The following is a 24,697-nucleotide window of genomic DNA, read 5'->3' as shown; positions in this document are numbered from 1 at the left end:
AGAATGTTTTTCAAATAAGCTAATAAAGGAAATAGGGAATAAAAGCACCCTGCGTGCTAATTAGATATAAAGACCTGTTAAAACAAGATTTTGAGTCACATCCCAGAGACTGACAGATTGATAAGATGAAGATGGACAATTAGAATTTTGAAATTGGAACCGATAAACAAGAAAGCAGAACATAAATAAAATACATTACCTCTAGAAACCAGAACATGGGGAGTCCCTGGAAATTAATTAATTTAATTTAATTTGGAATACATAATTGGCGATAATGTATATGATTTGATCTGATTTGTGAATAACAAAGATTTTTATTGGAAAATGAATAAAAATTCTTTATATATATAAAAAAGAACGGCACTTCCCCTCTCTTTTTGTCTCAAATGCAGTACATTGTTCTCAGGGTGTTCCTATCTTCCAGGTGTGGCAACATTCCTTGACTCATGGCCCAGTGGATGGTGAACATATTGTGCAGATGTTCCTCTATTTTCCTATTGCACCCCCCAAAAGTACCCCCCTGGTCTTATGCCATTCAGCTGCCTAATTGCACCTTCCTGGTGTCGTTTACCAAGCTGAGCTACCATGTGCTCAGATTTAATTATTTTAATTTAATTTAATATCCCCACCACTGTCCTTCAAGTTCCCCATTGGTACTGCGAGATTAGAACAAGGACTTCTATCATTATGCTATCTCCCAATACTTCTTACTGGCTTGAGTGAGCACACTGGGGAAAAAGAATTTATAGTGGTAACAGGGGTACCAACTTGAATAAAATATTGGGGGGGAGCAGGTAAGACCCGCCCCACATAATTGAGCACAAGATGCAGTACACAAATGCCATTTGAATGGCAATACCCATTAACTTTGGGCAGGCCTGGCCCCCTCAAATATTTTAGGGGGGCCCTGAAGGGACCCCTGCCCCTAATAGTTGGCTCCTATGAGTGGTAGTTACTGTACTATAAGTAAGGACTTGGCACCAAACCTGTCTTGGTTATTAAAGCTCAGGTGTATACTGTGTGACTGAATTCATTTGTTCAGTAACTCCCCCCCCCGAAAAATATCCCCGCAAAGCAGAAGAAATAAATGTATAAGCTCACAGAGCTACAATTCAGAGTTCTGAGAACTGCTGCTGTGTAATAATAATAATTTTATTATTTATACCCCACCCATCTGGTTGGGTTTCCGCAGCTACTCTGGGCGGCTTACAGCATATATAAAATTGTAAAACATTACAATTGTGTGAGGGGAACCAAAGACTTTCTGGGAACTTACTGTTTTACAGGGAAGCTGTGAAACGACTTGCCCAAAGCCTGGCAGAGAGAAAGAGAGAGAAAGCACGCCTGCCCTGCCTTTTCCAGAAGTGCTTCCAGACCAGTCACCCTCTTTGCCCTGCCTGCTCTTCCGTCTGAAGCGAACCCGGCCTGCACACCTGAGGCACTTTAAGCCCCGCCCCCTCCCCGCGCGCCAGGGCCGAGCTCCGTGACCGCGGCGAGCGCCAGGTGAGGGACGACTCGGCCCAACCTGCGCGGAGGGTTCCCCGCTCTTCTCTTGGCTAGCTGTGACCGCGCTCAGAAAAAGGCTCCTCATGTTCCGGCAGGTGCTGCGGGGCCGCCTGTCGCCCCACATGCTGCCCCTCATGGCTGCCGTGCTGGTGGAGCGGAAGGGGAGAAAAGAGACGGGCTTCTATCACTGGAGGGTAATATGAAGCTTGGGGGAAAAGTGCCGTCCGCTTCTTCGAGGAAACCTCCGCGCGCATAAGCCGTAGCAATTTTAGTTTCCAGTGTTAGGGGGCGATTTTCGCCCCAAGGCGGAACAAAACGAATAGTTTGTTGGGACATCTGCGGGAGGAAGGGGCTTGATTTATCTGCCTCTGTTTTAATTTTAACGTTTCCCAGCTAAATAGGGTGAGCAGGGGCGAAGAAGGAACGGCGTCCGGCAACTTTAGTGGTTGGTAGCGCCTCTGAAATTTCAGCTCTGCGAAGCTTTTCTTATCTTTGCAAAGGGAGCTTCAGCGACCCCAGCGGTTCTGTCGTTTTTCGTCTTCCTCTATTTATCTCCAGTGGAGACTTGACCCAAAATGAGAATTTTAAGCTGCACGCTTGCTTTGGGAGAAAGCCCCCTGCAATTTAGTGGGACTTCTAAGCAGACAATGCTTAGGGATGTGTTGTTAGGGACGCTGCTGTTAGTAGATTCTGCAGGAAATAGTGCAAAGCCAGGTTTACTTCTGGGTCAGTGGAGTGTTTGCAATATCATCTGTGTAGAATGAACCAGATTGTTTGGTCTATAATCACTGACAAAAAAGAGTGCTGTAATTGTTTTTAGGAATTTAAGAAACTGCCTCAGAACATAGATTGTCGGTCCATTTAGCTTAGTATTGTGACTCAGACTGGCAGGGACTGTCCAGAGTTTCAGGCAGGGATCAGACATGGGACCTCTTGCATGCAAAGCTTGTGCTTTTCTGTGCCTTCTGTCCCCCGACTTTGATTGCGGTGTGGAGGGTGGAAAGAGTGTTGCTCAGCCATCCAGTGAAACTGCTTTTTAACAAATAAAATGACTTATTAGTGACAATGTCAAATCCCAGTTAGAAATATAGGCTAATATGGGCTGTGTGCGCATGTACCTTGAAAGCACATTTGAAGCATGTTTCTCCACTCAAAGAATTCTGGGTACTGCGGTCTCACTTTTCGTTTACAATGGATCTGTTAGTACAAGTCTAGCTGCTGTGTGGAATGTTATCTTTTTGCATGTTTGCTAGGCATTGTTAATGTTCAATGTAATTCAACTTACTATTATTGCAGCGGGAGAAGCACCCTTACTATAACCTCACAGTGAAAATCCTCCGAGCCAGAAACATTAAAGGAACAGATCTTTGTGAGTGTCTGGAGACTTTATTTTGCTTATTCTATGAACTGATGCTCCACATGTCTTATTATTATTAACCAGGGGTCAGCAAACTTTTTCAGCAGGGGGCCGGTCCACTGTCCCTCAGACCTTGTGGGGGGCCGGACTATATTTTTTGGGGGGAATGAACAAATTCCTATGCCCCACAAATAACCCAGAGATGCGTTTTAAATAAAAGGACACATTCTACTCATGCAAAAACACGTTGATTCCCAGACCGTCCTCGGGCCGGATTGAGAAGGCGATTGGGCCATATCCGGCCCCCGGGCCTTAGTTTGCCCACCCATGGTTAAGACAGTCTCTTCAGCAGATTGATTTGCTGTGCTGTTGTGAAAATTACTGAAACATATACAAGCAAAAAGCAACGTGTTTCTAATAATGGACATAAGAAGAGCTAAGAGTCCATTTAATTCATAATCCTGACTCCCACAGTGAAGATTCGGACACCTAGAGAGCCCACCCAGCTTCTTCTTATATACACCAGTAGTGGCCACATGTTGGACTACAACTCCTATCAGCCATAGAAAGCGTAGCCACTATATGGAAGTTGAGAACATCTGAATGGCACCATATTGGTTACCTCTGGTCTACGCTGTCTGGGAGTGTCTCTCCAGTGTTTCATACAGGTTTTCCTTGCTGTGGGTTTGGTCATGATTAATTTAGTTTCCCTGACTGATCTGATGGAGTGGATCTTAACCATTCATGCTAACTTGTCAAAAGTGCCTCATGATTTCACAACCTGTGTAGCAGCCATGGGTTTGCCTCAAATTCTATCTGAGCCAAAATACGAGGCAGCACACATTTTGGAATTGGGGTTTGTGTGGAATAGATAGGGGGAAATGATCTGTGGGTGTGGGAAGCCCTTTTTGGTTTTGTTGCTTTATTTTGTTTATTTTAAAAAAATATGCTCTGCTTCCTGCACAAAGCAGTTTATAGTCTGCAATAAAAACCAGCTCCACCTGACAATAAAATATAAAATACCCTGAACAAACAAGCAAAAAGCATAAAAGGTGGAGTCCATTAATAGACTATAAAACCTAAAGCAGGTCACAAAGACCTTTGAAAAACAACAAGAATTACTGTGTACACCGGGGGTGGGGATGGGGGTAGTTATTGTTTTGTTTGTTATTATGTTATGTATTTTTGTGGTTTTATACTATAAACTGCCCTGGGATCCTCAGATGATGGGCAGTATATAAATTCAACCAATAATAAATGAATAAATGAAACGTGTAAATTAAACTAGGCTAATTTGAGAAAGCTTGAGAGAAAAGAAACGTTTTCAACAAAATGTTGAAAACTTAATAATGTTGGGACACGCTTGCTTCGTTTCTTAAGAAAGAGAATTGCTTCACTTTTAGAGGAAGAGAATTCCAATTCTAGAGGAAGAGCTGGTGCCACAACAGTGTTAATGTGCTCAAGTAGCAGCATGTGTTACCATCATTCACAGAACTAAGTGACTGGGTTAGGGTGTGGATGTAGGGGAAGAGGTGGTTTCTTGGATAACCTGAACTGTTAGGGATTTATACAGTAGTAGTAAAAAATTGAATGTAGATCAGTAGCAAATTCGCAGCCAGTGTAGCGTTTTCAGTGGCAGTGTGACATCTTATCAGTAGGTTGTCCCAGACACCAGCTGTGCAGCAGTTCTCAGTGACACAGCATTGACCTTCAGGCCACCTATGAATAACATCTGCAAAAGTGGAGAACCAAATTTATTGTTATGACCCTGGAGGCTGATGAATCCAGATGGTTTTCTGAATCTTGGGGGCAGGGGATGGGACTTTTCCATATAGTTTCACGTTGATGTGGAGAAGACATCCAGACACTTGCACTTAACTGTCCATTAATGACAGTCAGCTCTAACTTTCATTTCCCTCTATTCATCCGAACTGAGGCTGTCAAACCATTAAACCAAAGTCTCAAGACAATTTTGGGCTGAGTCAGGATGAACAAATTGAAACTTTTTCCAGATAAGACAGAAGTACTGTGGAAATTGGCTACTCTGGATGGATATATGCTACCCATCTTAGATGGGGTACCACTCCTCTGAAGTACCAAGTATATGTTTGGAAGTAATACTGGACTTCAGGCTAACTAGGCAAGCTCAGGTGGCAGCAGTAACTAATAGTGCTTTTTACCTATATAGGCTGATATACAAACTGAGATCCTATCTAGAGACCTTGCCTCTGTTACCCATCTTGCTTGAAACATGCAGGCAGGACTACTGTATTGCAAAAATAGTTGAGATAATGAATGTTAAATAGGGGGGAAACCCCAATAAATGTCTCTTGCATAACTTACACAATTCCACAAGGAGAATTTATTCACATCTGGTATGGGTGCCTGAAAGTTAGGTACCATTTAACCCAACATGACTACATAGTTTAAGAGCATAGCATACTATGCTAATAGAGAACTAGGAAGCTGCATTGTATTTATCAACCGTGGCTAAATTGGCATACAGGGAAGACCATTCTTAACCTTCAGAATGGTGGTTGAAGATTTGGGAAACCATGAAATTATTTTGCCAAATTATCAGTCTTTTAAGAAAACTGTGTACAGCAGGGGTGAGGAGCCTGTGTCCCACATAGACGTTTTTACATTCCAGCTCCCACAGTCAGCTAGGCTGAATGGGGTGGAGTGAGAGCAGTAACATCTGAAGGATCACATGTTCCCCATCTCTGCTTTACTGACTTAATCAAGCTTGAAAACAGATAATCCTGTATGTTAGAAAAGAACATATTAGCACATTGTTCTCTTTAGTTACATTTGTTCTACATCTAAAACCCACTGGTAGATTTCATGAGTTAATACTACTCCTGTTCTTTGTTTTAGTATTTATTAAGCTGCTACTTTGGACTACTTTGAAAAGCACCTTCTCATTCTCTTAGTCTGCTGTTAGTTTTTTGTTTGTTTGTCTTTTGGAGAGAGAGACCCTTTCCTGGTCACATTTCTGCCCTTTCCCCCTCTAGTGTCCGAGGCAGATTGCTATGTAGAACTGCGTATGCCGACTGCATCACCACTCACTTACCGAACGCGAGTTATTGACAACTCCAGTGATCCAGAATGGAATGAAACTTTCCACTATAGAATTCACAACGCTGTCAAGGTAAAAAAGATCAATACTTCTTGATTCCGAACAATTGCTATATTAGGTAACATTCCTTGATTTAGGAAGGAGGGAAAGTAGTTTGATTTCTCCCACAGAACCAAATACATTAATATTGAGGGGTGAGGAGTAAATCTAATTCAGTCTTAAATCTTTATTGGAACCCCAGTGCCTTGTAAATCTCTTCCACCCTCCCTTGCCTTACTCCTCAGATATTATTCTTGTCACCTGTCACTGATCTTACAACTGAGATAGGCAGCCTTGAAAGCCCTCTGCTGTTTGCTGTTCCCTTAAGCCTGAGAAACGGCAGGGAGGAAAATGTTCCAGTTGGCTGCTAACTCCAGACAGGTAGCAAAATGGCTGGCTGGTCTAATCTCTCACAGAATGCATTGCCTTGACGTCTCTCTGTGATCCATAAGCCCAGATTTTATATTAGCAGAGCAATCCAGAGCTGAATAGCAGGGTGGGGAGGTGGGAAATCACAATGTACTGTACTTTAAAAAAAAAAAGACTTTAAGTGAAGAATATGTTCAGCCATTGTCTAACAAAATCTTAGGTTTGAATTCTTAGTGGTTTGGGACCATAGACCCAAAGAAAGCTCAACAACCTTTGTGTCCAGATTTTCACTTTTTGAAATATGGCAACCCTAGCACAATAGAACAGAATAACTGAGCAAACCTCAACTTTCTGAGGCAGGCAACCATGACATTGATAAGTCAGGAAAAGAAAAAGCCTTTCCAATGTATGGTCTACACTTTAGTGTGGGGTGGGGATGGAGGACCTGTTACTTAAGGCCTAATTTCATATGGATGAGGAAAGCCTGGAGGCACAGAAAGTGGAATGGAGTGGGTTTGAAGGAGAGAGAGCTGAAGCAGATAGGAGGAGTGAGAAGGGGGTGGAAGCCCTCTACACGAGATCAGTTAGACTTTTGGTAAGAACAATATGGCAGTCCACTGGTTAATGTGAGAGATGGTGCCATGGAGAGAAATAGGAAAGAGGTAGCTCCACCCGCTTTTGGCTCTTGTCCTGCCCACTGCCAGTCCCACAACAGATTATCCCTGAGGGAAAAGTTTGCCCACCCCTAATTTATACAAATGAGAGATTTTAAATGGTGTGGTGGCTGTCTGTGGGCGAATACAGATAAGTAATGCAATGCTAGGGATGGGGAAGAAGGAATCTGTCCACATCTGATTCCCAAGTGGACTCACCTGATTTGATCTGGATCATGACTCAGATAGGTTTAGTGGTCCACTTCAGAATCCACAGTCTGGCACAGTTCTTAACAAGGTTATCCAAGGGTTGTATACTGCCACCATCTCCCCCCCCCCCCTTCTCTATAAATGTGGTAAAACAATTGAAAATAGGGCATCCCGCTGCCAAAGCCTGGAGCAGTTAGCATATGGGGCTCTTAATAAACATACGGCAAGCCCCTCTGGGAACAGGATTTAATCATGCTATTTTGCTCTCAGGGGGAATTATATGGAAAAAACATGGCTTCCCCCAATGTCATCATCAGATCTTGCGGCTCACAGTGGTGGGCAGTGGATCAGCCCTGAACTTTTTCTTTTTATCTCAGAACAGGTCATCTTTTACCTGAAATACGATATTTAATGCACACTTTCTTTCCCTACTGTTTCAGTTCTGGACTTCTGTTGTTTCAGAACACGCTTGAGTTGACACTCTTTGATAAAGATGTTCTCTTAAGTGATGAACTTACTTCTCTCGTGTATGATGTGACATCGATGAAGACAGGTCGCCCTCTGAAACAAACATTTAAACTAAAAGAGGTTAGTTCTTTTGTTTATTGAATGGGGGGGGGGGAATCAGGTTCTCAGGAATGTTCTTGAACCTAACTTTGCTTCTTGATATCTAGGTAGGTTTGGCCAGGACTTCACCAGTTACTTGTATCCTGAGCTATTTTTTAGCTTGTTCCTGCTGCTAACATATCTTAGAGGCACAAAAGTTGGAAGAGACCTCAAATGCAATACAGTCCAGCCCTGTGCTGATGGAAGAAGTCTGTATGTTAATATATTTATTTATTTGTAGGACAAAGAAGAGCTGGATGTAGAGTTTCTTCTGGAGGAAAGGTGAGAGCTGCTAAATTTTCCATTGTCATGGTGGCTCAGAAGCGTAGTGGGGGGAGGGGCATGGGGACCTTGGCCTTAGGCACAATTTTGTGAGTGGGCGCAAACAGGCGTCCCAACAGCAGGCTCCTTCCTTGGAGCCTGGTTCCAAGTGAGAAGGAGCTGCACCTTGGCTGTGGCCCTCATGCCTGGCCACATCTCTGGCCCTGGGTCAGACCTGACCTGGTTGAGGAGGACAGGAGAATGGGCAGATTGCTGTTGCCTACCATCCTCGGCCATGGCACACCTTGCGCCTGTCTGCAGCAGCTCTGCCAACAGGTCACATCTGACCCAGCGGCAAAGAGCAAGAGAGTGGGTGACAATGAAGCTGCCCACCTTCCTTGGCCGCGGCACACCTTACACCCAGCTGCAGCAGCTCTGCCACCGGGTCAGGTGTGACCCAATGGTGGAGAGTGGGGGGAGAGATAGCTTCCCCTCTCCTCCCCTGGACTGCGGCGCCCGGGAAGGCACCGTCTGCAGCCCACCCTGTTAGAATTCCTGCTCCATGATTGCAGTCATGGGATTTTTGTCTTTCACATGACGGTATATGCTTTGACTCCACAGAGTGGGAAGTGACGGAGACAGGATGTTTGTGTTACTGTGTTCCGTGAAGTGGGACTATTGTCTTTTCTTCTTTTTCTCTTTCCCGTCTGATGCTACAGAGAGAGGGAGCCATATTGCAGTGCTCCGTGTGTGTTCATATGTAAATAAAGTAGATTAGCCAAAATGCTGAGTTGCTGAGCTCTGTTACGTGTGATGCGCAAACTCTGTGGATCCCTCCGCAGTCGTTGGCATCGGTCACTGTGATGTTCGGGCAGAAGAAAGCTTTTGAAGCTCCCAAACGAACGACCAGGAGGGAGCGAACATGCCAGTCGGGCATGTGTCTCTGCCACCTACTCGAGTGTAGGCTGAACTCCTGACACACACCCCTTGAGGGCGCATCCCGCAGATGCCCCAGGCAGCATGGCCATACACTCCGCTGCTGTAGTGGCTGCAGTTCTAAACATTCAAGCAATGAAGGAAATAATTGTATTCAGTGTGGCTTCCTTTAATCTGATCCTAGAAGGTTTCTGAGCTCTTAGGGGTGGCTTTTTGGCGTGTACAGGAAGGGGGAAAGTCCCATTGCCCAAGTGGAATCCTGCTTGCTTCTCAGCCTTTGTCTTGTATCACTGGCATTGCAGCCATATGCAGTTTTATTGGTATCTTGGGCCTTGCCTTTATTGAGTTACTCTAGGGGTGACTGAAATGATTTAGGTGTATATAGGCATGATTCCCCCCCTTTCATTTCCTTTCTGGACCCTTGCACATTCATACGCACAATGGCCTTTCCCCTTGCCTTTGACATCTGAGATGTATAGTTTCAGGGCCCATCCTATTTTTGTGGTTACATATTTTTGTAATGGTAAGTTTTAAAAACTGTTTTGAATGTTGTATTTTAAATATTGTCACCCACCCTAGGAAGTAAGGGTAAAGGCTGTGTAAAATACTACTACTGATGATGATGATGGTGATAATAATAATATACAAAGTTAATGCATTCTTTCTTTTTGTCTTCTGTGTTAATTCTCATTATTGTAGCTGACTAAGCAGATTTCTATGAAATATAAACAATGCGTAATTCCTGTCCCAACAGGCTTCTTTTTTAAAAGTAGGAAGTAGAAAGCGAAGGGTAGATGTAGTGATAAGTACTGTATGTCACAGGCTCCTTTCACAGATAGTAAATTCAATATTTAATATTTGAGTCATGGGAATTGTGCCTCGTGAGGAACTATTCCTAAAACACTGCTGCATTTTAAATACGTTTTAAGACCCACCCTATTCTATGGCCAAAAATAGCCGATTTGGCTATTTTCTTTTTAAATGGCTGCAAGCTAGAATGGAACCTTATGGTGAAGTTGGGAAGAAATCAATATAAAATAATGTTGATCCCTGCCTTAAAGCACCTGGGGGTCTTTTTATTTTCCCTCTTTTTTAATGGCACGTGTAAACATATTTTTATGTTTGTTTATGGCTGTATTTTGCCTTTACAGCACGGATGCTCCTGGTGAAGTTATCACAAATGGTGTCCTTGTGGTGAGTGTTCGGAGAGCCAGGTGTTTGGGAATTGTGTTTTGTGGTGTGCGCACTTAGCAGGAGAGCCCTTTCAAAATCAAAGCATTTTCCCTCTCTTTGAAATACTTAGAGCAATTAGTTTTGCCGTTGTGTGTGCGGGTAGAGGATATTCAAGATGAAAGGTGAGGAAGAGACGGGAGCACAGCAGTGACAGACACTTCCTTTTCACTGGTGTGATCATCTCTATCTGTTCCCCTTTGGTTGTCTGCTGTGAAAGCTTTGGAAACTGCAGTGCGGGGGTGGGGGTGGGGGGGGGGTAGAACCAAAACATTTTCCTGGAATTCAGTCTAAACCAGGGGTCTGCAACCCGCGGCTCCGGAGCCGCATGTGGCTCTTTTACATCTTTGCTGCGGCTCCGGGGCAGATACTACCAAGGGGAGGAGGCGCATTGTGCACCCTGACACTCCTCACTGTGGCGGGCGCTGTACTGGCTGTGACGTCGCATGGGGGCGGTGCGTGCGTTAGTCACGCACCGTCCCGACGTCACCTTCCTGCCCGCTCTCAGGTCGTGGCTCCGGAGATATATTTGTTTTAAATGTCGCAATGGTTTTGCGGCTCCCAGTTGTTGTTTTTTCTTCGGAAACGGGTCCAAGTGGCTCTTTTTGTCTTAAAGGTTGCAGACCCCTGGTCTAAACCTTTCACTGTATGAGAAGTCATGCAAAGCACCATATTTCAAAACTAGTATTTTAAAATTTTGTTTTGTTCGATGTAGGCGTACCCTTGCCTTTGCGTGCAAGGGGTTATTAACAAAGATGAAAAGCCACCTCTGAGAGAGCAGGGTAAGTCCAATTTTGGTTTTGTTCCTCTCCCGCTCTGCCCAAATTTCAAAGTAGATAAACTAGGTATGCTTTAATTTGGATGTTTCATGAGTTAGTTGAAGAAGAAGAGGAGTTTGGATTTGATATCCCGCTTTATCACTACCCTAAGGAGTCTCAAAGCGGCTAACATTCTCCTTTCCCTTCCTCCCCCACAACAAACACTCTGTGAGGTGAAATAAAAAAATTCCTTCCAGTAGCACCTTAAAGACCAACTAAGTTAGTTCTTGGCATGAGCTTTCGTGTGCATGCACACTTCTTCAGATACACTCTGAGTGGGGCTGAGAGACATCAGAGAAGTGTGACTAGCCCAAGGTCACCCAGCAGCTGCATGTGGAGGAGTGGGGAAGCGAACCCGGTTCCCCAGATTACGAGACTACCGCTCTTAACCACTACACCACACTGGCTCTCAAGCAAGAAAGTCTATACAAGTTCTCGGCTACAGCTCATGGTTAGCAAGGGGAGAGAGCTTAACCACAATTCTTGGACTGGATGATATGCTAAGTTAAAAGTTGGCTTAGTGTGGTGTAGCACAAAAAGGACTGGGGAGCTGCAAAGCAGCTGCAGGTTCTTCTCAGGGGGCCAGTATGTTTGCATGGTCTTGTCTCAACATGTTGAGTAAGCTGTCTCTTTGTGTCACCACTTCCTTCTTGGCTTTCTGACTCCCAGGCCAATATGCATCCTTGGAAAGACTGTGTTATGAAATAAGGAGAGTAGAGAAACTCTAAAGCGGCTTGCTTAAAGTGTACATTTGTGAGGAAAGAACGTGGGTGATAGGGTAGATCTAGACACAGGTTAAAAACTCTATAGATAAGTCAGAAGTTAAATCATTACAACAAAAGAAGGAAAAAAAGCCTATGTAAAAATCCATATAAACTCCTTTTTGCTCTCTGTCCCCATCTGGTGTTGGATATTTATAACGCATCCAAAGCGTATTATTGTGACGAATGTAGCTGAGTCCTTAGTCTTTCCACCCTGTTTTTTTGCCTTTTCGGACGAAAGTGTTAATTTTCATTTTCAAAATGATACAAAAAATAGGGTACAATAATTTGAAGTCTACTTAGTCAGCTTCTTCTTCTTTATTTCATTACCATTAATACCTAAGTGTGGTATATACATGGAGGAGGCAGTAGGCTTCATTGCTTCAGAATCCAGATTTTCCATTAATTTAACCAAATTTCAATCCATTAATATTAGTAACAAAGAGAATTTTTAATATCTTATCCATGATGTAGGAGCTTGGCATTTTGTTATTGATACTTTGGTTGCTCTGCCATCTCTAAGAGTAGTCTCTACTTACATATTGTATAGGATTTCTCTTAGGAATGCATGTCCTAAATGTCTCACTGTCCTTTTTAGGAAGCAGACTGCTCAAGCTCTCGCTTCCAGGTGCCTATGAGAAGCAGTTGTCCATTTCCTGCAAATCGGACTCCGATCAGAATTGTGGAAACTCATTTGTCTTTCATGTAGGCCAAGGGATGTGTTCAGAACTGGATGTGGAGTTAGAGCGAACCATTACCATCCTTCAGGTGAGAAATCACCACACATCCCATTAGAGAATGCTTACAAACTTGTTTTCCTTATGAAATGTATTTCTTTATTCTCAGGATGGAGTGAGCCCAGACTTTGAAGAGCATAGTACAATTCTTGGATCAGGGATTGTTCCACTGCAGTCACTTCCTCTGGAAAAGGAAGTTGATATGGCTGTTTCACTAGGAAAGGTAACAGTATGATTTATTTATTTTTTAACTTCATTTTAGCAATTTTGGGTTGGGTTGTTGCGGAAACTCCTCTTGCAAGGTCTTTCAGGTGTAGATTGGGGTGGCTAATCTGTAGGCAGCTAAGCACATCTGGCCCCCATGACCCACCCTCCCCCCTGGAAATTTGTCATTTAAGGGAAGGTTTATTATTATCATTAGCCTTTTGGTATTTAGTTTAGTATCTCACAAGTTATGCAGGCCTGATTTAAAGTATAAATGTATTGTGTTTTCTTTCAAGTCCCCTGCCACCAAAAAGTACCACATGTTTGTCCCTAAACACACACAGATATTCGCTAGGTCAATCTGTTGGCTTGGTTTTAAGGTTTTATTCAGTTAGGCACATGAGATGGTGCTGGGATTGCCTGAAAAGGTATGTTCTGTGTTTATTTGCTCTGTGGGTAAGGTCCTGCAAAACTGACTCAAAGTAAGGACTTTGGGGTAGAGGTAGCGTGGGGTTAAGGGACCAAAAGGAAGATAACATTTCACTAACTGGTTAACAAGAAGAGCATGGGTTAATTAATTGGAAAATTCCCCCCGCAACCTCTTTCAGTGTGTGCTGTCTTTCATCTTAGGATTTAAGTGTGGATCTACACGTGAAGGCTGAAAAAATGTGAGTCTTGCACCCAGGAGCTGTTTTAGGGGCATAATTTTAATTTGCTTTTCTGGGTTTGTGATTGCCAGACAAGGAAAACACAGGTGCATATGGGTGAGGATGCTGGGGCAATGAGTGAGTGTGCTCTTTGAACCTTTTCCTGCAAAAGCCTCCCAGTGCAGAAGAGGCATTGCTTAGTTGCAAAAGCTATTTGCCTTTTGGGTGCTAGAGCTGCAGGGAAAACTACACATGCATTTCCAATTGCACTGTATGTTGGATTCTCAACCACTTTTGACTTCCTTCTTTTTCAGCCATGACTTAGCTTAGTTTTGTTTAAGTCTCCAGTCTTGAAATTACCCAAGCCGGATTTGATTTTTGAGATGAACTTTTTCAGAATACTGAAACACTTCATACATCTTTCCATTATTTGTTAAGGGAGGGGAAAACTGTATGTGTGTGTGTGTGTGGGGGGGGAAAGTATATGTATTTAAGAGGAGGTGAGAGGAATATTGGATCTTGCCCCACAGCTGACATGCATCTCTCACCCCACATCACATGTTGGCCAAAAAGGTTGCCAGGCCCTTTATACTGTATATAACCACCATATTTTCTCCTTTAACACTATTTTCTATACCAGGACAAAGGATCTTGATGTACGTCTGGGTTTTGATCTTTGTAAAGAAGAGAAACAGTTTCTGGACCAGAGGAAGGAAATAGTATCTCAGGCACTAAAGAAGACGCTGCAGTTGAGGGAGGACCTTGATAAAGAAGAGGTATGTGACTTGTCAATATGAGATGCAGAGCCATTCGTAATTGGCTACAGCTCATAATAAAATAGGGCATCTTGTTGTTCAAGAGTTTAGTCATTTAATTTCTTTTATTGCATTTATGTCCCACCTTTCCCCCTCCAAGGACCTCAAGTTGGTATACATGGATCTCTTTCTCTCTCCTCATTTTAATCCTCACAACAGCCCTGTGAGGCTGAGAGGCAGTGAGTGGTCCGGGGTCACCCAGTGAGCTTCATGGCTGGGTAGGGATTCAAACCCTACAGGTCCTAGTCCATTACTCAAACCACTACACCACACTGGTTATTATATATCCCATATTACATATCTCATTTAGTTAGGTGCCTTGGTGTGTGTGTGTGTGTGTGTGTATATATATATATATATATATATTATCTTTATTAATCAATCTTTATTACGGTCCAGAGACCCAACAGGTCTTCAAGATGGCATCGTTAGTGGTAGCATTAACTTGAGCTCTGCATCAGCTGTGCGGTTTTTATTAGTTTTATCAGTCTTTTATTAGCTTTTATCAGCCTCAGTATTTTAACTCTATCATTTGGCAGCTTTTCCTCAACAAAATTCACAAAGTTTGAGGTAAAAGCTTGAGTTAAAAGTCTTAGAGAAAGTCTTGGAAAGTCTCGGAGAAAGCCTTAATTAGCTCCAGCTCAACTCAACCTACCAACTAAAAATATTTTAAAATGATTCTGTCAGACAAATAGTGGAATAATAGGAATACTCTGTAACATATACAATGCACAATTTTGTTCACCGGCTTTCTCTCTCCCCCCCCCCTTTTAAGGTACCTGTTATAGCAGTCCTAGGATCTGGTGGAGGCATCAGAGCACTGACATCATTTTATGGCAGCCTGTTTGGGCTTCAGCAACTAAATCTTCTTGACTCTGTCACATATCTCTCTGGGATCTCAGGCTCTACATGGTATGTGAGCATGAAAATTCTTATTTCTTATCTTGAACCAGAGGAGGGAATAACATTTCTTCTTGCGCTTTTTGGAGTATTGATTAAAATAGTGTTTCATTCTAGCATCTGATGAAGTAAATAATTGCCTACAAAACCTTTCAATAAGCTTAAAAGTGAAACTGCACACTTTTCAATAAGTTTTTTTAAAAAATAGGACAGTCAGTTGATTTCCCAGCAGCCACCGCTCTCCCCCCGCACACACTCTGTCACACTCACATTCATACAAATACACATACAAATAGAATGGATGCATCTGTAGCCCTTAAATAAAACCATGTATTTCTGTACAAAATATGCTTCTTCAACTTTGGGTTTGTTTCTTAGAGTGCTTAAAAATCATATCATGAACTCTGTCTTGTCCTGTTCTTATGTCTCCTACAGCTTATCATTCCCTTTCTAAGCTAGAAAGTCTCCCTTACAGCTTCTTTGTGCTGTAGCCACAATGGAAGAGAACACTTTCTTCTCAAGTTTATTTAGAGCTCATCTACATTTGGCCCACTGCTTCCCCCCAGGAAAACCAGCGTGGCAAAGGCAAAACTAGTTGGACCTGTGCTTAGAAAGCATGGACAAACAGAAAACTGCTCAGACCCTTGCTTTCTAGGCACGGGAGAGCCCTTAGTCTTTTTAAGCAGACAGTGACTTCTAAAATACTCTTACTTTAGAAAAAGTAGCGGATAGTATATAAAAATTAGATTTTTTTTTTTTATTTTTTTAAATAAATTTTATTATTTTTTATCATTAATACACATATACAAGCATACAAACATACATTTCATACAATCTTTAAAAATATTCAAACATACTTACACTCAATCCCACAAATAGTTCCTTTCCCCATCACCATCCACCGACCCTTCACCCCACCTTTGTGTTGACTTCCAATCTACTCAATTACAATATCTTTCCACTTCTATTACTTTCTTTCACACACCTTTACCCTAATTTCATACTTCTTTTTCTATTACACGTTGTTTTCCATCTTATTTGATATTTCAGTATTTGAAACGGAACTTGTTTATTCTAATAGGAGTTCTGATTTTTCGATATGATTTTGCAAGTATCTTTTAAACACTTTCCAGTCCCTATCTATCTTTTCTTTCGAAATCCTTCCAATTTCTTCCATTGTTTTGGATATATTGTAATACTCCAATAATTTGGCAAGCCACTCTGTTTTTGTCGGTATTATACCACTTTTCCAGTTTTTCGCAATCAATAGCCTTGCTGCTACTGTTGCGTATAAATATAAGGTCTTATCTTCTTCCTTTACGCTTCCTGGTACTAGATTTGATGCAGAAATTTAATATTTTATCTTTGCAGGTGCATGTCAATGCTGTATAAAGATTCTGAGTGGTCCAGCAAAGATCCCGGAGACTTTATCAGCACTGCCCGGGATAAAATGTCAAGCAGTAAAGTAGGAGCTTTTTCTTCAGAGCAGCTGAAGTATTACTTTCAAGAACTGGTTGCAATGGAGAATGCTGGACGGAAAGTGTCTTTCACAGACCTGTGGGGACTTATTGTAGAGTTTTTCCTACAGCAGAAGGTGTGTTTTTGTTTTATTATGCACTTTGTGTTTTTATTTTGTATTTTTATGTTGTGAGCTGCCCTGTGATCTTCGGATATAGGGTTGTATACAAATTTAATAAATCATCACCACCTACAGTCGTATTTTGGAAGTTGAATGGAATCCGTTACGGAAGTCCGTTCGACTTCCAAAATGTTCGGAAACCAAAGCGTGGCTTCTGATTGGCTGCAGGAAGCTCCTGCAGCCAATCGGAAGCCGTGGAAGCCCTGTCGGACCTTTGGCTTCCAAAAATAGTTTACAAACCGGAACAGTCAATTCCAGGTTTGCGGCGTTTGGGAGCCAAAACGTTTGACTTGCAAGGCGTTCAGGATCCAAGGTGCGACTGTATATGTAATATATATGCATTGCAAGTAAATTCTAAATTTGAAACCCTTATTGCCTCTCCTCTATTCAGGAAGACCAGTCAAAGCTGTCTGACCAGCAAGAAGCTGTGAAACGGGGGCAGAATCCCTACCCAATCTATGCATCCGTTAATGTGAGGCCCAATGTTAGTGGTGGTGACTTTGCAGGTATAGTAAGGCAGGTGTATTTCTTTCTCATAAAATCTGTAAGTAGTTTTTTTCTTCCCTCTAGCATGGGCCATTTACCTGCCATTGCACAGTTGATTATTTCCCTGCCCATTAAGGAGGGTGAAGTGAAAGGATGGGGGTGGTGGCTGGTGAGGGAAGAGAAATAGTAAGGATAGAAAAGTAGATGATTAATTGCGATGGGTCAGGAAATACTTTGCGTAAGCCTTAACTCCTCTCATAGTATTTTGCTCTCCCTTTTTTTCATATGTCATGATTTGACAGCACAGTTTCATTATTATAGTGAACATGTGAATGCTAAACACGTGAGCAGCATATAAACTAGCCTTATTACTTTGACTGGGGGGAATACAGCAGTCTTGTTTGCTTACCTGTTTCTGATGTGGTGCTGGTATTTTCCCTGTTAGAATGGTGTGAGTTCACGCCCTATGAGGTTGGATTTCGCAAGTATGGTGCTTTTGTCCGAACAGAAGATTTTGACAGCGAGTTCTTCATGGGGCGACTGATTAAGAAACATTCTGAGCCCAGGATCTGCTACCTGCAGGGTATGAACTTTGTGCTGGTTGTAAGGCAGAGACAAGAACTTCATGAAGCATAATGTGTCACTACCTTCTGATTCCTCAGTTATGGCCTACAGGGGTTTTGTTGGGTGGGTTTTGTCATGGTCTGTTATTTCAAGTTGAGAAGGAATGTCTTTGCGGGTCACATTAGTAGAGATGTGGGTGAGCAGGGCTGCCATCTCCTGAGGGCTGATCCCATTTCAGGCCTCTCAATATTTTTGGAGTAGGAGCCGCTCCCCCCCCCCCCCCGTGATGTCCCAAAAGTGTGGAGGCAAAACACAGAGCCAAGTGTGGCATGGCTAGTTCCTCCTCCTCCTTCTGGAAGGAGAGTCGAGCTAGCCTCCCACCAGTGGCAGTTCCAGGAGGAGCCGCCAGCCAATGGGGTCACCGTGTTCAGCTCCGCCCCCGGCTCCCCCTGACATCCTGATGTTGCACCCCCCCCTATCCTTACAATCTGGCACATCTGTGGATGAGGATTTGCCTTCTATTGTGGTTTGGCTTGGAGTCATAACAAACCACTTTCCTGACAACACTCTGCTTTACATTTACAGTACAAGCTACACTAACTGTTGTAGGTAGATCTGTTGGTGGGTTGGTAGGCCTGCTATGTTGTATCTTAGGACGGATGGTCCTCTGGCCCCTTCCCACTATCTAATCTCAAACTTTTCACGAGTCGCAGCCTTTAAAAGTACTTGCCACCATATCCTTTGGCTTATATGCCAAAATGCCTTCTGAGCAATGTACAACCAAGAAATCATAATTAAAATTTGCAATAACAGTTGCACCTGTGGCAACTTTGCAAAAGTTAGCAGTAATGTCCCAGCATATAGCTTTAAGCTGAAAACAGTTGCAGCTTTTGTGTTGCTAATGTCCTTTGCACTCTTTTGAAATAATCTTATTAGAAACACCACTAGAGGAGGCACGCACAAAGAACTCAGACCTGCCTCTTCATGTGGAGAATCTGAGGTTTAATATTAGCTAACACTAGATAAGGTTGTAGCCTGTACCTTGATCATGTGTATATTTTTGTTTGCCAAAGTGGAGAGAGCCTTTAAATTTGATTTGAAATGATTTCCTAATTACTCTACAGGAATGTGGGGCAGTGCCTTTGCTGCGAGTCTGGATGATGTATTTTTGAAGGTGGTTGGTTCAGGACTGAGCTTTCTAGAATCTCTTGGTGATGTTGTCAAAGTTATTGGTAAGGAACGAAGTTGCTCTGCATTATTTTGCACAATAATATCTTTGCTTGAGAATTTGGTTTGGCAGACTATGTACCTTCTTGTTAACTTTCAAACAATAGCCAGTCAACAGAAGAGGCATAAATTTAAAGGGTAGTTGAACTTTTTGTTCTATGAATACCATCAAAATTGTTTTCATCTGCTAATGGGATGATTTATTCCAACTTTGTTCCTGAGAAAAGTGGAGGAGCTACTTAATTGATTGCAAAATTTGTTACAAGCCAGGGAAACGTTTGAAAAAACTGCAATTGAAACAAAGCTGTTGAGAAGAATGTGTGACCCTGCCAGGGCAAACCAGGAGTTCCTTGGCAGCATTAGGAGGCCCCTATCTTAAGATTGTTTTCCTGATATGTTATTTTTAGTCATCTCCCTTCATTCTAACACATGTTACATTTCTGTAACAGAGTTTTCGACTTGAATTCAGAGCATCTTAAGTTCAGCAATGAATGTTGTGTGACTTTGGGCCAATCATCATAACTCAACAGTTGTTTGTTTGAGGATAAAATGTTTGGGGCAGGGGAGAGAGGGGAAGGTAAATCCATGTATACCATTCTTGGGAAAAACATGGGATTGTTGCTGGTTAATGACCAGCTTGATCCCGTCCAACTCAGCTGTAGCTCCCATGCACTGCTGAAGGGAATCCCAAGACAGTATTACAGAAGCTTATTTCTGTCTACTCCTTGTGCACATCTGGGACACAATGCACCAAGCCGTTACAGTGATAGGAGGTCTGTGGATGCCTCCCATATACACAGCCAGCCCTACCCTCTCCAATTGATCCCGGAATGTAAGTTTGAGCCGATAAGAGGGGCAAATTTGGATAGGAGTGTGGGCGGTGTGCATTGTCTTCCTGTGGCTCATAACAGCTTGGCACATTGTTTGCCTATGCAATGTGCTGCACTCCAGATGTCATTGAACTACAGCTTCCACCAGCCCCAGCCAGTGTGGCCATTGGTCGGGAATGATGGGAACTGCACTCCAACATCATCTGGGAGACACCACATTGGCTGCCTCTGCCTAGAAAGATGCCTCCACAGATGAGTGCTGTACTTAAAGCCAACAGGTTTGAACTCATAACAGTAAGTTTCACATGGTCACAGTGTCCGTGACTTTTCTTATCAATTAGCATTGGTAATACTGTAGGAATGTTTACTGGTCAATGGTGAGAATGGTATATAAAGAGCTATCAGTTGCAGATCACATGGTAGCATAGTATTTACACATATGAAAGTCAGAAATGGCTGTCTTATTCACAAGTGGTGAAACCATGAGAGGTACACATAAACTCCAAATCTGAACTTTACCCTTAAATTATTTTACATGTGGTGGAGCAAACGTAACTCTTTTAGTCTTGATATCAGTTTTACCTGGTCTTCTTAATAACTGTTAACGCTGCTGCCTTTGTTAATGTTGGTTATTTAAAATAATTTTATTTATTGTGTGTTTTTATTTATTGAGGCAGCACAAAGGTGGCATATAAACGAACATTTCAACAGCAGATATATGGCAAAGTGAAATACCCAAATCTTGTGCACATTGTTACAAGGGATCACAAAGTGTAAAGAGTGTTCATGCTAATTGAAGTATCTGTTTTCTCAAAACCTAAAGATGACACAGGCTAGATTGTAGATCATATATATATATATATATACCGCATGATTCATGATTGTAGATGACTGTCGACGATCCCATCTCCGGGATCCTATGAGGCTGAAGACTCGTCTGGTTATACCTGGCGGACCCTTGATACAAATTTTCCAGGACTTCTTCAAGTCTCGTGTTACAGCTGGGGAAACTTTCAACTTCATGCAAGGATTGTACCTGCACAAGGATTACATCAGAGTCAATAAATTTGTGCTCGGGAAAGGTAAAATTTCTTTTTGGAATAAAAACCGACCTTCCCCAAAGTTTATAGATTAGCAAATGAAACCTGCGTAGTGAGAAAATCCTCTGTTAATAGTGTCAGATCTCCACTAAAATCCAGTCAGGTGCCAAATACAGACATGGCTTTTCCTCTCTTAGTATAAAACATTCAATTATAAACTGAATTTCCATTGAAGGTATTGGCGGTTCTGTTTCACCATTTTTAGCATACTGTATTGCTTTTTTTCAGGTACTCATTTAGACGCTTTCCCTAATAAGTTGACTCCAATGGAAGAAAGCCTGTACCTTGTGGATGGTGGCTTTTCCATCAATTCTCCCTTCCCCTTGGTACTGCAACCAGAGAGAGATGTTGATGTCATCCTATCATTCAATTATTCTTGGGAAGCGCCATTTGAGGTGAGACAAATCATTGTAGCCTGGCAAGTCAACTTGAGGTTGTTGGTTTTTTTTGGCTTGTTAAGTTTTCTTGGCTTGGTACTAGTTCAAGTTCAGCTGAAGTTTTTCCAGTATGGTTCCAGTTCAAGCAAATGAGCATAGGGAAAAGGTGCTAATAATTGCCTGACTGTTTTTTATGTCCCTCTCATACTTCAGGTCTTAGAATTGACTCAGAGGTACTGCAAAGAACGGGACATTCCTTTCCCAGAAATCATCTTCACCAAGGAAGATAAAGAAAATCCCAAGGAATGTTATATGTTTTTGGATGCTGAGAATCCCAAGGTTCCCATAGTCCTTCACTTCCCTCTCGTTAATGACACCTTCCACAAATACAAAGCACCAGGTCAGCATGTGAGCTTACATAGCCTGCATTTTAAAGTATCTAGCTGTTATTCCCAAGTAGAATGTTGAACTGACTGAACATTTTGAACATGATTTTGGTGTGGTCATTAAGCTGTTCCGGAGAACAGCAAAAGGTGAGGAAATGAACTGAGTGTCCTCAGAACAGTCTATTTTAAGGAGTAGAACTTGAAAATCTAAATAGAAAATTACTAATTCCTTTATGAATAAGACTCTACCCTACCAACCAGTTCTGTCACGTATGCTGGTGATCTGGTTTAATATTTCAGTGGTTTATAATTAGCTAGTGGGACAGCATCAATACTGACATATTATGAAGAACTTGGATCATCATTTTTGCTTGGGACTTCCAATAAAAACACACACATCTTAAACATGAATGTTGTTGTTGTTGGTTTTTTAAAATATTTTTTATTGCTCAATTTCCACACAACAAATTATCAAGCCATATAATCACCTACATAACCCCCCTTTTTTATTCCCGCCCAGGACTTCCCTCAGCTCCTCTCCCTGATTTCGCTGCACATATTTTCTCTGCATATTATAAAATTGTATATATCCTTACATATCTGTCCAACATGTTAACAACAATCAATGTGTGTATGTTTATTCAAAACCTGCCAAGGAGTCCAGTTCATTTTTGTTGTATTTTTAAATGATTTGTATAATGTTCCCATTCCTCCTTGAAATCACAGTTGTCCACAGTTTGTATGAAACATGAATGTTGTTTTTTATAACGCAAGACACACTTTCTTGGAAATTTGGGAGAACAGGGAGCAGTTAATTTAATTGTCATGGTTAGCCAACTATCCCCCCTGCAGTTGATTAAGTAGTTATGCTTGTTTGTAATGTGGTATAGTAAAATGCAGTATATAGTAAAATACAGTCAACTTCATTCTCCAATTAGCCCCAGTCAACATGATCCGTGGTCAGGAAGAATGGGAGTTGTGGCCCTCCAGATACTGTTTGACTACAGACCCCTCATTCCTGCCTCAGAACAAGTTTGAAGGAAGGTATTCATGCAATGTATCTTTTCCCTCTCCTCTGGCTGCAGGAATAGAACGTGAATCAGAAGAGGAGAAATCCTTCGGTGATTTTGTGATTGGAGGAATAGACTCGCCATACTGGACACTAAACTTCACCTATGAACCAGAAGATTTTGACAAACTGCTAGAATTGAGTCGCTATAATGTACTGAATAACAAGGAAGCTGTTTTTAAAGCATTAAGTATGGCTTTAAGCAGAAGAAAGAAGAAAAGAGGATTAGCATCTCTTTGAAAACTGGGAAGTGAATGGATTGCAGTGCTTTTATGAAAGATCCCAGTAGAAATAAATGAATATTTGCGGGGTCCTGTTTATGTGAATGGATGTTGCACTGTGAAATTCTCTTCTGATTGCACTGGAAACTTAAGTTTACATATAAAGAAAGCTGTTCTTTGCTTTTTCTGTTCAGTAAGGAAAATTTGCAGTGGATAAAACTTGGCAGTAGGTTTCCAGTGCTACAGGTCCAATATTTAAGAAGTCCATTTCTGAATGTCCACTGGGGTATATATTTCATCTGATATCGGGGTGGGGAAATCTGAGAACTGTTTTGTATTTATTTTTATTGTAATCCTATTGTAAATAGTCTTAATCAAAGAATATGAAATTAATGTTACATGTTCTGCTGGGTAAAGGGATGCAATTACTACACCTTGAAAGAATACCTTTGAAGAAGAACCACTGATACCGTCAAATTTAACCCTCATCTTGAGTGTCTGGCATTCTTCATCAGTGCACAAAGAATGTTATTTATTTTAAGAAATCACCGTGTGTTTGAATAATGAGGACAGGAGTCTTCATATCATGGAAATTTACAAGAAGGTAATTTTTTTTTTCTTCAAAACTTTTGTTAATCTTTATTTTGGTAATGAAGCACAACAGTACTTTTATAAATAAAAAATATTTTTCTAGTCTCCCTGTCATTCTCAGCATTTGATACATGTGCATTGATTGATTGATTGATTGATTGATTGAATTTATATACCCAGCTGTATAGGGTCCACTGGGCTAACGTAATGCTGGACTTCAATTGCTTAATAATAATAATAATAATTTATTATTTATACCCCGCCACTATATGGCCTTGTGTCATATATTCATTAACAAAGTCCTTCTCCATGAAAATAAGCAATGTTTCACCTTGATATTTGATTTTTTAAAAAATAATATTTATTATTTTTCATACAAAAGCATAACAAAAAAGAGAATAAACAATAATAAGAGAAAAAGAATAAGAAAAAGAAAGAATATGAAACATAAACTACTTCAATTTTCCCATATATCACCACATAAATGAAAACTTAATTAATTAATTGAAATCCATCTTTATAAACATATTACTCGACTTCCTCTAATCTCTTCCATCTGAATTTCCTTGTAATTAAATGTAGCAGTTTCCAATATCATAATTCATAAAACCGTATTACAGTCATAACCAAATTTCTTAACTTTTCTTATTTATTTATTTAATCCTAATTTAATCCTAGGCCTAAATAGTTCTTTCAAGTGGTTACATATCTTTAATATTACCTTTGACATTTGAACTATGACAGTTAGAATACAACCTTTGGTAAAAGTTCTTGTAGAATTTACTGCCCAGCGTCTCTAGGATTCAGTTAACAAGATCTGGATCATCCCAATACCAGTAGCCACTAAGAGCTGTTGTACTTTGAGGTCTAAGCCAAGGTGACTACGAAATATTTCGTTGTTGTTATTGATTTAGATTATGATTGAAATATGAAATGTTAAAGTGAAATGCTTCACGACAGTGGCATGTACCCAAAGACACTTTTGTGCGACTGGAAAGCACTTCTGCTCACACAAGGCAGATAGCTGGTTGAATGTTGCAATTTATTGACATTTTGGCACCTGGGTGAGAATGCTAAGT

General features: G+C 41.5%; 1 protein-coding gene across 1 annotated transcript; it reads left to right on the top strand.

Annotated features, from left to right (window-relative positions):
• The first annotated feature begins 1,504 nt into the window (after window positions 1-1,504).
• Window positions 1,505-23,720, top strand: PLA2G4F (phospholipase A2 group IVF). Its single transcript, XM_082239732.1, has 20 exons — window positions 1,505-1,700; window positions 2,803-2,875; window positions 5,878-6,014; window positions 7,676-7,801; window positions 8,061-8,101; window positions 10,168-10,210; window positions 10,962-11,028; window positions 12,424-12,593; window positions 12,672-12,785; window positions 13,397-13,434; window positions 14,054-14,189; window positions 15,004-15,140; window positions 16,500-16,722; window positions 17,159-17,273; window positions 17,699-17,836; window positions 18,942-19,049; window positions 20,762-20,956; window positions 21,203-21,369; window positions 21,565-21,751; window positions 22,823-23,720. Exons 1-20 carry the CDS (start codon window positions 1,590-1,592, stop codon window positions 23,044-23,046), a joined length of 2,550 nt encoding a protein of 849 aa, XP_082095858.1. The 5' UTR covers window positions 1,505-1,589; the 3' UTR covers window positions 23,047-23,720.
• Window positions 23,721-24,697: the final 977 nt, after the last annotated feature.

The sequence above is a fragment of the Podarcis vaucheri genome (genome assembly GCF_965113315.1).
Source record: "Podarcis vaucheri genome assembly, chromosome: 1".
Taxonomy (NCBI): domain Eukaryota; kingdom Metazoa; phylum Chordata; class Lepidosauria; order Squamata; family Lacertidae; genus Podarcis; species Podarcis vaucheri.
Note: the sequence above shows the minus strand (reverse complement) of the source record. Positions and strands in the feature narration are given on the sequence as shown.

Excerpts from the sequence above, each read along its gene's own strand:
- PLA2G4F (XM_082239732.1), top strand. The coding sequence starts at position 1,590 with ATGTTCCGGCAGGTGCTGCGGGGCCGCCTGTCGCCCCACATGCTGCCC. Across the intron at positions 15,141-16,499 it reads GGGATCTCAGGCTCTACATG|GTGCATGTCAATGCTGTATA; the intron begins GTATGTGAGCAT and ends TTATCTTTGCAG. Across the intron at positions 16,723-17,158 it reads AGTTTTTCCTACAGCAGAAG|GAAGACCAGTCAAAGCTGTC; the intron begins GTGTGTTTTTGT and ends TCCTCTATTCAG.